Source organism: Patiria miniata, unplaced genomic scaffold (genome assembly GCF_015706575.1).
Source record: "Patiria miniata isolate m_02_andy unplaced genomic scaffold, ASM1570657v1 HiC_scaffold_5, whole genome shotgun sequence".
Taxonomy (NCBI): domain Eukaryota; kingdom Metazoa; phylum Echinodermata; class Asteroidea; order Valvatida; family Asterinidae; genus Patiria; species Patiria miniata.
In genome coordinates this window covers 36,227,039-36,241,220 of record NW_024037072.1, presented here as the reverse complement: position 1 = coordinate 36,241,220, position 14,182 = coordinate 36,227,039, and the positions used below count along the sequence as shown (strand labels likewise).

The following is a 14,182-nucleotide window of genomic DNA, read 5'->3' as shown; positions in this document are numbered from 1 at the left end:
TTTATTTACCAGTAACAAAGTTAGAAGGAAAAGTTATTTTGGCGTGATTTTCCGATTTTATTTTCAAGTGCAAAGTGAACCCTTTGAAAATGCCCTGAAAAATAAGAAAATAATTTTCTGACAAACATCTGGCTGGGTATGTAAGTAGAGATAAAAATTATTTATCAGAATTTATCAAGTTTACAGGAATTCTTAAAGGTTAATTTGAAATTTTTCAAGATTTATTCAAGTGCGCCGCGTTAGGGAACACTCCGCCAATTTGTGCCCAATTTCCGGACGCCACCGTTTTTGAATTTCGGATTAAATTTTATGAAACTGAAATTGTTCACAGAGGTTAAATAGCAAGCATTAATAAGGTAAAAGTACTAGTATTTGAATGCATGAATTTGAGGTTTGTCAACAAAGAGGTTTGGCAACACTACACGAGGAAAGTCGGGTAAGCTTCGAAGTGCGCCACGTTAGGGAACACGACTATACCTATATGCAGTTGTAATGCTTTTTGCGATTTTGCGCACTTTTTGTTGAATAGAGTAAGTTTTCTCATATTGTGTTGAAGTATTCTCCATGCGTCGTGAGTATACCTCATCATGGTGCGCTGGATGGAGCATGAGCCTGTATTGCACTGCCGGACGCGAATTTCGTTTCCGTAGGTGGGTTGCTCCAAAGTCATGAATAATTCAGTAGTTCGATGGGCCGGTATTTCGTTTCCGTAGGTGGGTTGCTCCAAAGTCATGAATAATTCAGTAGTTCGATGGGCCGGTATTTCGTTTCCGTAGGTGGGTTGCTCCAAAGTCATGAATAATTCAGTAGTTCGATCGGGCCGGTATTTCGTTTCCGTAGGTGGGTTGCTCCAAAGTCATGAATAATTCAGTAGTTCGATGGGCCGGTATTTTTCTTCATAAAATAGTACAACGATATCAAGAGCATTGTTCTTATTTAGTCAACCAGTTACCTTTAAAAGCATTTTAAAAGTACGGCCGTCGTCGAGCTACCGTCTGATCCCCGTTGAGCGATCCCCGGGCTGGCTGGATTGCTCTTACATTATATTAATTTCGTTGCCGTTTCTACGCGCCGTCTCACGCACTCGTCTTGATTCGGCCGTCTAGATCTACGGGACTCTATTATCTGCGATAAAACAACAAGTGCTGTACACTTAAAAAAATTCAAAAAAAATCTCACATTTTGTGATGTCCTCTACATGACTACCATATTTCGAGACACAAATTTTTTAATGGCATCGTTCGTTATTCGCTCTAATACACAAAGTAATTAATGTGTGACACATTCAGTATTTCGTATTGACGAGGTCACGAATCTGTATTCGCCACTAAGTCTCGTTGATTTAACACGACGTGCCTATATTCTAAAGTTTCCGAAATCTTAGTATTAAGCGGTCATTAAATTAGACTCCTCCAAAAATGTTAGTCTTCGGCAATTTTTGTCAAAATTATACACAATGGGTGTTTAAATGAAGGGCACCTCATAAAAAAAAACACACCCATTTATGTTGGTAACAATTACATTTTTTCGAATCAAATCAAACAGTATGTAAACATTATCTGACAGTCATACACTTAATAATTAAACTTCTCATTGGGATTAGTTTCTGACTGACAAATGTTTTGATGGTATTTAAAAATAAATTAAATTCTCTTCAACAGAGTTCACTTTCAGTAATCTTGTGGAAATTGTGCACATACATGTAACTTATTTCAGCTATAAGGGCGGACTTAGCTTTCACACCGGTACGCCGTCAGTGAACAAGGAATGAAACTGTAACAAGAAGCAGATACTATACATAGCTCACAGTCAAGCGGCTTCCAATTTTTGACAAGATCGTGACCGACTGGTCCAAAGCACCAAACTTGGCAGATAAATTCTTATAGCCCCAAAGAAGATTTTTAGGACACCTGAAATTGTTTTGTAAGGGGTGCCTAATTTGCATAAATCGCAATATAGCAGCCGTGCAATGTGTTTATTGCCATATTTTGGTATTTTGTTATATTTCTAGTATTTAAACATGTTTCCAAACTGATAGCAAGAAATTGTTTAGAAAAATGTTCAATTGCTAAACACACTTTTTGCATGCAGCGCATGAGCCCTTGACCAGTAATAACTTAAGTTACATGAAAAAAATCTAACATGATTCCAAGGGGGATGATTTAGTGTAATCAATATGATATGATTTACGTAGATTATGTTTAGCTCCCGTATCCTTGAAAATTTACGCTAGGCCTATATTGTTTTGGCAACACACTTTCAACCAAACAAAAGCTAAATCTACACCATGCAGTTTGGAGCACTTTATTTGTTTTGTTTTGTTACATAATGTGACATAAAAAGGTATTATTAATGACAATTGATATCCCGCCACCGAACGAAGCAACATTCTTTACAATCGTTAGTGCAATATTAAGGTGTACTCATTCATCAATTTTAATCAATGCGCTCAAATACGCGATAACAAAAAACTCAAAAGTAAAAGGTTCTGAAGTTACCCAATGTGTTTTGCAATGTTCGGTTCGTAGCAATTTCGTTGTCAACAGCTACAAAAAGAAAGTTGCGGCCATTATTTCACATCTGAATGGGCTTCAATTGAGTTGCCGCCCCTCCAGTGCACGGGATAACGATGATTAAGTATAGAGCAAGGAACTTTGCTCTAATATGGTTTAAGTTGTATCCTTATTAGCTGGATTCGGACACCCTGAGAAAAAGCTCAAATAGATCTTGATCATGATGCCACCATTTCATTCATGTTCCATAACAATAACATCACTGAATGATAATGTTTTTGTGCAAAAAGGAACCAGACTGTTTTTCCTTCCAGCCTCGCTTTGGTTACGTTGATTTGAATGGGGAAAAAAATCAAGATGACCGCAACATGATAAATAGCCTTTCGCCAAGGCCATCGTGGCTTAGAGCGGCGGAGCTGCGAAGGCCCGAAGCGACTCGATCAAAGATTAAGTCAGCACGTACGAGTAGCGAAGCAATGAGGCCTTTTCGAACTTGATTTTGTTGAATTATTCATAGTTTTTATGCAAATCAGCAAGTGCTGAAAGGTTAACCAATCACAACGCGGATTTTGACTAGCCGCTTCCATTTGTGAAAGAAGGGTGAGTAAGGAAAACGAAAGAGCAAATAAATGTAAGTTCAGATGAAAAATAAGTTCATACACTCAAATAATTCCTTGAAATACTTTTTTTAAGTAAAATTAACAAAAGATAATGTAAGAACAATTACGCGGTCACGATCTCGTGGAAAACTAGACATTATATACTAGTAGCCACGCACGCACTAAAAGGCTGATGATTGGTTGGAATTTTGCTACCCTTTTGGGTTAGCAAAAATCGAGAATACAAAGAAACACATAAGACATTCTTGACAAGTTGGAAAAGGCTCTCGTGGCTACGCCACTCGCGTGTGTTGTCTCCTGCCGAGTCGCTTCGCGGTTTCGCCGAATGCCGGCAAGTTAAGCCACGATGGCCTTGACGAAAGGCTACATGATAAATGGCCTATTGCACTGCTTTTTGGAGTATTATGTTTAAATTGATCAGATTTATCGAGAGAACAAAAAGCTAGCAAATGATAATAAGAAAAACAAATGAGTTTCACTAACTTGCTGCTGCATCCCGCTTTTTAAAATCTTTAGGCGCAGCAATAAAAAAGAAAGAGACGCAAAACAACTTTTTGGAACACCCAATCGAGTGTCTACAGAGAAGCAATTGCACGATTTTTTGTTTGTTCAAGTTGTATCATTATCCAATAGGGATTCCAAAAGCAGAGAAGATCCATGAAACTGAATAAATTTGAATAACAAGCATCATGTAATGAACAAATTTAAAAGAACATGGACGTAATATCGAGTTGAATTCGATGCTTGGGTCCAAGTCATGTTACAGAACGTTTCCGGTAGAAGCGCCTGCAATCGGCTCGAACTCTGGTACCTTGGAAGAAAAGAACCAAAAAATATATTTATTGGCTAAAACTATATGATTATACATGTATTCAGCCCAATGAGCTAGCAAGTTGTGGTCATGTATGGTAATTCGTTTTAAGTTATATTAAAAGAAAGCCAAATAAGCCACTAGCATCATTAGTCAAAATACTAGCAACATAAGCAATGCTGAGGAATAGCAAAAGGAAATAACCCATCCAGCTTAAACGATTTTTTTTTAAATACATGGAATATTGCCCAGATTTAGGGAAATTGTTTATTTTCTTCTACTGGGGATTTATTGTCCTTCATTTTTTCCCCTAAATGAAACGGGACGATTGCCACTGAAAAAATACCTCGTGCATAAGCTTGTATCTCAACCTTTTCGTCGTTTCTCTGATCAGGAAACACTGTCAATAAATGAGGAAGAAAATCATTAGTCTCATAATATAATGTACATGCATCAGCGTAGGTGACTTTCACATTACATTGCTACTATTGCAACGATGAAATTAGTGTTATCAACGTTTGCAGGGGTATATTTCATGGTGACGTATACCATGCAAGAGAATAATGCTGAAAGAAAATTAACATTGTGTGGCATATATTTCTACGATAAGCAAAAGATTATGAAACTGGGGACAATGGGGGCAATGTCCTAGCAAATTATTATTATTATTTTGGAGAATTACTATTTATTTCTAAGTTATTATTTCACTCGCCAACGAATACGCATTCGGACTGCGTTGCATCGATTGAACTTTTGGCAAGTTAAGAAAAAAAGGTTTGGTGAAATTCTAAACGGCCTGATACTTGCATGCAAATGATTCACAGGGATACTCACTCTTATGATCACAATCATGAGAGCGAGGCCGAGCAGGACTCCAGCAACGCTTAAGATAATGGGCATGACGAGCGCCTTGGAGAACAGTCCTGGGGAGAAGGAAACAAAGAGACGATTTGAAAAGAATCCGGTACAGTAATTAATGGGGGAAAACAGATGGGAACATGCAAGAGCCGATTTTATTACATTTAAAGTCTGTTATCGATCTTCTGCTGTGGATGAGTTAAAGTTTAACTTTGTATTGGTGTGATGTGACACCCCGAGTTCTGACTGAATTACTTTGTTGTTTAACCATAATGTAGGTTATGATTTTTTTTTCATTTACACGCCACACAAAGATCGACCCGTGACGATAGGAGGAGGAATAATACATGTACAGCATCAACAAGAAAATGAGCATCAACAAAATCAATTACTTGCCTTCTTGTTTACAAGGATCCCGAACCATGCAAATCACTTCTCCTTTTATGCATTGGCTGAAACATGAACATTAATTCACAATTAATCAATCATGCCTATATATTTCACACAACCGTTCTATATGACATCTGCCACTAATACACACCCTTTCACAGTCTCAATACCTAGGTCTCGCATTGTCCACCATCCTACAGTTTTCCAAGAGCTTCATCAACAAGCTCGATCTCTTAAAGGGAATGTACATCATTGGCTTTTGCTGTAATTTTCAGAAATGAACTATTTGAGAGGTTAGTATTATAATAGATCAAATATTGTTTAACTGACATGCTTGAAGTTTTGTGTTCGAAAATGCTTGAAAAACCAAGGAAAACAAAAATGTTCAAGTAGTCTGGTTCCCTGACATAAAATGGATCAATTTATAGATGTCGGAAAATTGTAAGGTAAGGGAACCAGTCTAGCTGGCCTGCACCCGTTCATGAACATGTAACCAATAGCAAACAAAATTTGGACCGAAAAAAATTGCAAATTTGGAGCAGTAGTTGAAAAATAGTTAGGTTTTTTCCAACGGTGGTCGGCCGACCACCGTTGGAAATGAATACAAAAATACCATTTTCTTGATAATGACTTGACACCAGGTGCCATAATTTTACAGGATGCTGTAGACTGTCATTTACCAACATCCTAGTAAGGTATTTCGTAAAAACTTGGTAGTTTTATTTTTCGATGTTTGCAAATGTTGTTTATTCCCTTTAATTACTTTCCTCACTTTCTTTGTCAAGAGTTTTTTAAAAAAGAGGATTTTTAGGTGTTTCATGCCTTTTCTTGGCATTATCGATTTCAAAAAAGCACAACAATTTTTTCTATAATTTGAGTAATGTGATCTTAAAAATGAATAAACGAGACGAATAAAAGTATGAAAATTGGTGAATCTGTTTCTCCTCTTTAGAAATTGTATTGTGTATACCGTTGCTTTGTTGGGGCGGGACCTGGTATGATTCCACGAAGGGGAGACTAACATTTTGGAAAGAGAAATACGGATTAATCAAAAAACAAAAAAAGGGGACTATACATATACTGTAGATGGTTGAAAAACATTGCGTGTATTTGAATATATTGAGCCCCCCCATTATCACTTGTCTTGTATCTCCCTTATATATACCTTATTATACCTTACCATGTTTGGCAGTCTTCGTCTGCGGGAACCGAGTCTCCATCATTGTAATAATTCTCGCCCAGTCTGCAATCTGCCCCAAAATAATTAACTCAAAATAATTAACATCAAACCATTACCCCAAAATAATTAACATCAACCTGTTACAATTTTGTCAAACACTGTCAAATATCGAAGGAAAGACTTTCCACAATTATATTCTTGTCTCGATGAGATGCAAATTGTACCGTGATGCTGAGTGGACATCACACATCGCAATTATTGTTTCGCAAATATTTGGAAAGATCTTTTCCATGTGAGATGTCCTTTCAATCAGGGGATGACACAATGGTAAGGTGGGTTTTGCCCTTCATGTGAGGTTATGGTGTTAGAAGCATGAATTGTGAACGCTCATCAGTTCCTTTCGTGAGCTTACTTGGAAGGGACTCGAACCCACCACCTCTTGCTTATTAGTGCACACGTTTTGACTTGTTCTGAGATCAACTTGTAGATTCACATTTGATATAGCAGGTAGTACAAATAATTATGCTTTTTGATAACATTCCTGCGTCAGAGAAGAAATTAGGCGATGGAAAAGGACAATAGCCAGGAGATCGGGAAGAAGAAGGTGAGGCATATAGGACAACAACGAGGAGACAAAGAAACCTTACCCATATTGTGTGTAGTTACAACAGGTGTGGTTGTATCCATGCACACATGCCCACAGCCGTTACTGCAACATTGCTGAGCACCTTCACAATCGCTATCAGAGCTACATTCCTCGGAGCAGATACCCAGTGCACCGTCTTGCACCACGGGGCATTGCCCGCTAGGTTTCGGTGTTGCAATCTCCACGGGCTCCATACAAGCATGGCCGCATCCGTTACTGCAACATTTCCCATCACCTTCGCAATCCACATCCGAGCTGCAGTCTTCGGAGCAGATACCCCCTACGCCCTCCGGTACCTCGGGACACTTGCCTTGCTTGATCGGTTGAGCCGTGTCCGTGCAAGTATGACCACACCCATTACTGCAACACCTCTGCTGACCTGGGCAATCTTCATCTGAACTGCAATCTTCTGAGCACGCCCCCACTTGACCACTTACAACCTCTGGGCACGTGCCTAGCTCGGTTTCAGGAGTGGGATTCATGCAAACGTGGCCGCATCCATTGCTGCAACATTTCATGTCCCCGTGGCAGTCAACATCAACAGAGCAACTCTCAGAACAAATTCCAAACCCATCCAGAGGTTTCACCGGACAATCCCCTGATTTGGTAACATTGGTACCACGCACGGGCTCCGTACAGACGTAACTGCACCCGATGCTACAACACTTCAACTCGTCCCCGCAGTCTCCATCCGAGCCGCAGTCATTCGTACAGGTGTCGCCCGAGTCCGTACGTCCCTCCTCCATCGGGCATTGGCCAGGTTTACCCGGTGGTTCCACGGCTGCGACACAGGTGTGACCGCACCCGTTGCTGCAGCACATCTCCCCTGCTTCACACTCGTCATCCGAGCTGCATTCCTCTGAGCAGATACCCACTGAATCACTGTCCACTGATGGACACTGGACGTGAGGTTTTTGACCGATTCTCGGTCGAAGGATGCCCAAGCAGGTATGTCCACAGCCATTCGAGCAGCACTTTTGATAACTGAGGCAGTCGGAATCGGACGAGCATTCTTCTACACAGATACCTCCGACACTTCCTTCATTCTTGGGGCAGTGGCCTGGATTTGCTGCTGATGAAAAGGAAAAGTGCAAAGCACCTTCATAAAATCCAAAAACTGCAACAGTGCATACAAGGTCTAATTGTAACAGTTAGAAGTTTCGGGTTTTTTTTTTTCAATCTAAAAACGTGAAGATGTTACTTACGATTTTTAGTAGTTACGTTTCACTCCTACACTAGGAGCTTTTGTCAGACTGGCAACCATGTCCTATGCTCAACTGCCTTTTATACCCTTTCTTGGTCATCATAGAGTTGCTTTGTCGAGGAGGCCATATGGATCAGACGGGGGAGGGGGGGGGGAACACTCTCAATAAAGACTATGGTGCTTAGTGTCCTACTAAAATGCGTCAACAAGCATCAACTGGCGTCAACAAGTTCAACGGTCGTCAACCCAGCGTCAACAAAATTTTGTATAAGTTTTGAATCAGAAAACCAGCTTTATATGGTAGAAATACCGATAAAGAACACCTTCAGCATTAAAATTACACTTCAAATTATTTCAAAAGTTGTTTTTTTCGAAGCGAAAAGAACGTCGAATTTGTCGAGTTTGTGTTGGCCGCCATCTTGTTTGTACGTAAACAAGATGGCGGCCAACACTAACTCGACAAACTCGTCGTTCTTTTCGCATTGAAAAATGTTAAGAGTAATTTTAATGATGAAGGTGTTCTTTATCGCTATTTCTACCATATTAAGCTGGTTTTAATGTTCCAAAACTTATACAAAATTTGTTGACGCTTGGTTGACGACCGTTGAACTTGTTGACGCCAGTTGACGCTTGTTGACGCATTTGAGTAGGACCGGGTGCACACAAGCTCCACAACACTACCAAATAGTCCAAACCACGCCCACAACGCCCTTGCCAGTCTGACAAAGCTACTAGTTTAGGAGTGTAACGTAACTACTAAAATTGAGAGTAACATCTTCACGGGTTTTGGGATTGGAAAAAACAATCTCCTAACTCTTGTTTTTACCAACAATCCAGATGATCTTATTTAAAGATATAATTAATTGTAATTGTACAATTCAATCCGGAACGGTCGTGTCTATAACGACTAGTGATACAAATTGGACATTTGCTGTGTACAATATAGCGTGCACAATGGTTTCGCCATTAAAGGGGGCCTCGTGAGTGTACATTGATCACGTGCTCGGATATGTCTATAATGGATGGATGTTTGATCATGCGCCGAATAGCCATAAATCAAGGATGCACGTGCTAAAAGAAAATACATTTCCGTAAGCAATAACATTGTGACGCAAAAACGCAAAAACACAAGCTTTTTTCATCACTTTCTCATCCAAATCGTTCTAAGTATCCATAGAGGTGATGATGTTTTTTTCTTAGCATTATTGAAACATTACCAAACATTTAGCACTTGGTACTTGGTATGGATGTTAAGACATACAGCCTCCGTGACCAATTGGCATCGCCATATAAAGTCTCTGCCGCACTGTCATTACATAAAAGAATACCCACTAAATTAAATTACTTATTAAGTAAACATACCATCACTAAAATGCCCATTATTTTGTCGCCTTGTTCGAAATATAACAACCATTTGCAAAATGCATTATACATTCCGTCTGTAACAGAGAGATTTCAGATATTTAAAAACACGCGACTGTAGTCGATATATTGACCTACATGTACGTAAATAATGGTCAGTTTCTCAAATATTATTTATATTTTAACTACAGGTCAATTTCAATCGATATCTAGCGATTTAAACCCAACCTGCTGGCTGATTTTTGAACTGGCAGCTGATCAAAAAGGAGAACAACAGAAGATACAAAATATAAAAAAATGTCACTTTTTTGATACTTACCGACACATGTCGCAACAAATGCAACAAACTGCATCAACACAATCACCTTCATGCTGATTTGGGGTGGAAATTGCTCAGCTTGCTTATAAAGGGGAGAAGACAATAAAGCTCAAAAGAATGTCGCAGAATAAAATACGGAACACTGTATCTGCATCACTGTTATCTAGATTGCGCTGGATGATGCAGCTGTCGCTATTCCACGCAAACCCTGCGTTGCTCCTAATGGTGCAGCCTAAATACAGTTTATCCCAACGGAGATAATACCGTTTACTGTCTGGATTCTCATTAGCGACATCTACCAGCACACTTTAACAAAATAAATTATCTGTTTGGATGCTGCGGAGCGTGAACGGCCATAAATTAGTATGCATCGTCTCGGTGAACTTTAACCCCAATTAAAATGGTCGACCTGCAAATTTGTCTTTCTTTATGAATCGATGTGCCCTGTGACGTCATATCAACAGGCAACCGGCAGGCAACCCAAAAATTTAAGCATCTTGTGCATGTTATTTGGCCCACATAAAACAGTTTATATCACCACTTTGACACCAATCACATTTCAAGAGATGATACACATGCAGTGTGTGAAGAAAACAGTTTGTTGAAAGTTGCAATCACGTGGCCACAACATCCAATTTTGTAAACAAATGACAAATGGTATATTATAGGCGGGTTCTTACTCAATGCAAGGATGAATGCTATCACAAAATATTGACGTCACGGCAGTTTTCGGACTACGAATTAGCACAAGTTGAATATAGTTCAGGGGCGGATCTAGCTTTCAGGAGGGGGGGGGGGTGAGTTCGGGCACGCTCTGTCAGTAGGATCCGCTAGCTTCATAACATTAACAGTAGTCACAGCGGCTGAACGGGGGAGGGCGGGGGTTGCAACCCACAACCAAAACCCTCCTAGATCCGCTACTAAATTTCAACTCCGGCAATTTCGTAGCGAACATTTTGTGACAACATCATTCGCTTTGCATTCGTGAGGACCCGGTCTTCACTGCGTGATAATGACTGGGTCGGGGATGGCCGCTGTTAATGGACCGGTGTTAATGGACCAGAATTTTTTCAGGGAGGCGTGCTGAAATGTAGACCGATTACTTTCTCCACACACTTAGGCCTCCGAAAAGCAATAGGTGGGTGGGGGGGGGCGTGCCTTATTTTCAATGGGGAGCCCCAATAAAATCCTACAATCAGGCACACTATACTAACTACAAAATAATGCACATTCCCTTGTCACGACTATTTCTTTAGGGGGAGACTGTTCGCATGTATGTCACATTCCTTCTTTTTGCTAATGCAATTTGTTATTTGTATGGAGTTTTTTTTGGGGGGGGGGGGGCTAGAGAAAATTTGGGGGGGGGGGGCTGAAGCCCCTTAGCCCCCCCCCCCCCCCCCCCCCCCCGTAGAACCGCCACTGGTGGGAATACATTAAAACATGCATATGCAGGGCAGTCAGAGTGGACTTGCATCTGTGTTCGCAACGGGTTCGCTCTGCCCGATGGATATGGACATGCTTAGTGGTTCAATCGAGATGAGAATAAGTCAACTGGCGTGCGAAATACATGTCTGTTAGCTTTCGAGAAACCATTATAGGATCTATTTTTCAATCCAAAACGTCCATGAGACTGAGTTCGGGGCATAGACGTAACATTCATGAGAATTACTTCGAGAAACAAACAGCTTCAAATCGAACAAAATATTTATGTCATTCGCCTAATCACATAAACTTTGCAAAAACCCATTCAATTGAGCTTTATAATTATGTGAGCTGTGCATGCACTCACGTTGAATCACGCAAGGAGCACAGACAAGATTAAGAACATTAAATGACGTTTCTTCGATTTTAAATTCCCTTTTGTCTCAACAGGCAATTAATGCTTCATAATGAGGAAAATAACTGCTACGATACCTGCAGTATAAGATCCAGATTCCGTTACAATTTTTATATTCTGTGCCGAGGGGGAGAGCATTTTTGGAAGGATCTGATTTTAAATTCTGATATGTTTTTAAGGTTTGCATCGGGAGTATGGTCTGTCTCTATTCTTCCTTTAATTTTTACGGGGATGACACCAAGGGGTGGGCAGGAGTTCCTTCTGGTCACCAAGACCAGGCTGGAGTGTCCAGGCTGTGGCTTTGATTGTCATTTGCTGCCGGAAAAAGTACTCTGTTCATACAGCTTCGGCCATCATGTAAAAGAAGACAAGTTCCCGCGAAACCAAATAACACGGTATGCTAGTTTATATATCCGTGCGCGGTAAAATACATATAATCACTAAAGTCATGAATCAATATTAGAAAAAAGATTCAATATAATTTATAAAACAATACTGGATAGTTATCCCCACCCAAATGTGTATGAACTACTATTATTAGAAAAAAAGTGGTGAAATAACTGTTTTCTCTGCAGGCGCGGCAACACTATGAAGTATGGAGTAAACATCCTACTCGTTGCTACGCAACAAAGTAAAGGTGAAATGAACTGTAGAACGTATGGGTTATAAGATGCAGATCCCCGCATTAATGTTGAACTCGCCGTGGGTTTCTTTTATCATAGATCACGATATTAACAGTCATGTCAACGAGTGGGTTGATGCAAGCATCGCTGCTGGTGGCGCCCCTCCGGTGTCTGATGGTTGCCGACCATTAAATAAACTGCCATAGACCCAGTGGCGTTTAATACCCACACTTTCAAAAATCAGGAAAAATACAACTCTCTCTGGTACAGTCTGTATCGTGACTTTGGGCGTGATGGCTACATACGGGTTTATGGCTTCTGACTATAGCGCCCCTTCAACAAGATATTGACGAAATGGGGAACCGCCAACATACAGATGGATAGCTCAGTTGATAGAGCACTGGAACGGTAAATCCGTAGGTCGCAGGTTGCTTTCTTTGTTCAGCTTTTTAAAAAATCCAAAGCGTTTGAGACACACATCAAATTAAAGTTTATTTCATTATCATTAAGTTGTTTGGAGGTAATTGACTGACTTTTGGGAGAATTTCCATCCAAAGATGATCAGCCCTAAATGTGTAAATCAACGGAGTGCGCCCCCCCCCCCCCAGCAACGCCGCTGGACATACAACCTAGGATATACACACCTCACGAAGACCATGTTGTTGCAGCAACCACCAGTAAATGAAGATATCTTTAATACGACGTCAAATTAAATCTTTTAAGAACAAAGTCAAGGGGTTTTCAAATCCTCGACTTTATGCCTCAAGTTCGGCCTCAGGAAATATTTGATCTCTGACTTTGTTGGCTCCGGCTCTTTGTGGGTCCATGTATGCTTCACATCTATTTTACGAGGCCATGTAGTATAGTAAGTTCAGTCTTAAATAAAATAAAAATTAAGAAAATCCTCTCCCTCTCCCATGAGTTCTGTCGATCAGGGTGAGCAGGTAGTTTTTTAATTTTGTATGAACTCGTACATATATTTGTAGACGGCATTTCGGTTGAACTTTCGGTTTGTGAATGGAGTTTATTACTCAATCTCATTTGGTTAGAAGCTTCGATATCGAACTGACAAGAAATAGAGGTACTTAACCTGCGCTATTTGATTTTGAACCCTCGCATTTGGAAAATTAACATTCGAAATTATATTGGTTTTTTTTTTTATTAATTATTCATAAATACCTCAGACAGTTAAGCTATTCCTATTGGTCGAGAGCCCGTCACGTGGCCAGTCTTTAAACGGATGATAAAGACATGGCTAGCTGGTCTTAAACACTTTTCCAGTGTCACAATAAAATGTGGACTCCTAAAAATCCAGTGCCTCTTACCGTTTCATTGGTTGAACGTTCACAATCCTCACGTAGGCATGCGCAACACTACAAGCGAGTCAGAATTTTATAGTTCTAAATTCAAAACGCAACGCCCCAGGTGCGTTCTGCGTGACATCGCGCAGAACATGCTACGCGCGCGTCAATCTCCATAAAAGGGTTGTTTACATCTTATTCGCCAGCTGAACACTCCATTATTTTGCTAGAGGGATGTTTCAAAAAGCATGAAGTGAACTTGTTGAACAAAATCGGGATTTTTTAAACGAATTATTTGATATTTTTTTACGGATAATGTATTTATGAATGGGAATAAATATGTGCTCGGTCGGTATTTATCACTCTGTTTAATACCGCTTAGAGTCTGGGTGCTGATAATTACCCTCGCCTCCGGCTCGGGTAATTATCAGCACCCAGACTCTAAGCGGTATTAAACGAGTGATAAAAACCTCCGGAACACACATTTATTCCCTTATTAAAGGTATAAAGATAACTAA

At 40.1% G+C, this 14,182-nt stretch overlaps 1 protein-coding gene across 2 annotated transcripts; it reads right to left on the bottom strand.

Moving 5' to 3' along the window:
* Nucleotides 1–3,195: 3,195 nt before the first annotated feature.
* On the bottom strand, nt 3,196–10,394 carry LOC119741491 (keratin-associated protein 5-1-like). 2 transcript variants are annotated; one of them, XM_038217262.1, is made up of 7 exons: nt 9,904–10,394; nt 7,020–8,090; nt 6,373–6,442; nt 5,199–5,254; nt 4,779–4,867; nt 4,291–4,344; nt 3,196–3,944 (listed from the first exon to the last, which is right to left on the bottom strand). In XM_038217262.1, exons 1-7 carry the CDS (start codon nt 9,953–9,955, stop codon nt 3,894–3,896), a joined length of 1,443 nt encoding a protein of 480 aa, XP_038073190.1. In that variant the 5' UTR covers nt 9,956–10,394; the 3' UTR covers nt 3,196–3,893. The 2 variants fall into 2 exon arrangements, with proteins under 2 accessions (XP_038073190.1, XP_038073191.1); XM_038217263.1 differs by having other exon boundaries at nt 7,020–8,087.
* Between the last annotated feature and the right edge of the window lie 3,788 nt (nt 10,395–14,182).

What these genes read in the sequence shown, in the direction of transcription:
- LOC119741491 (XM_038217262.1), bottom strand. Translation starts at nt 9,955, where the DNA reads ATGAAGGTGATTGTGTTGATGCAGTTTGTTGCATTTGTTGCGACATGT. An exon ending in GGATCCTTGTAAACAAGAAG is followed by an intron (nt 4,868 to 5,198) that starts GCAAGTAATTGA and finishes CCTTCTCCCCAG; the next exon opens with GACTGTTCTCCAAGGCGCTC. An exon ending in TCATGATTGTGATCATAAGA is followed by an intron (nt 4,345 to 4,778) that starts GTGAGTATCCCT and finishes ATTTATTGACAG; the next exon opens with TGTTTCCTGATCAGAGAAAC.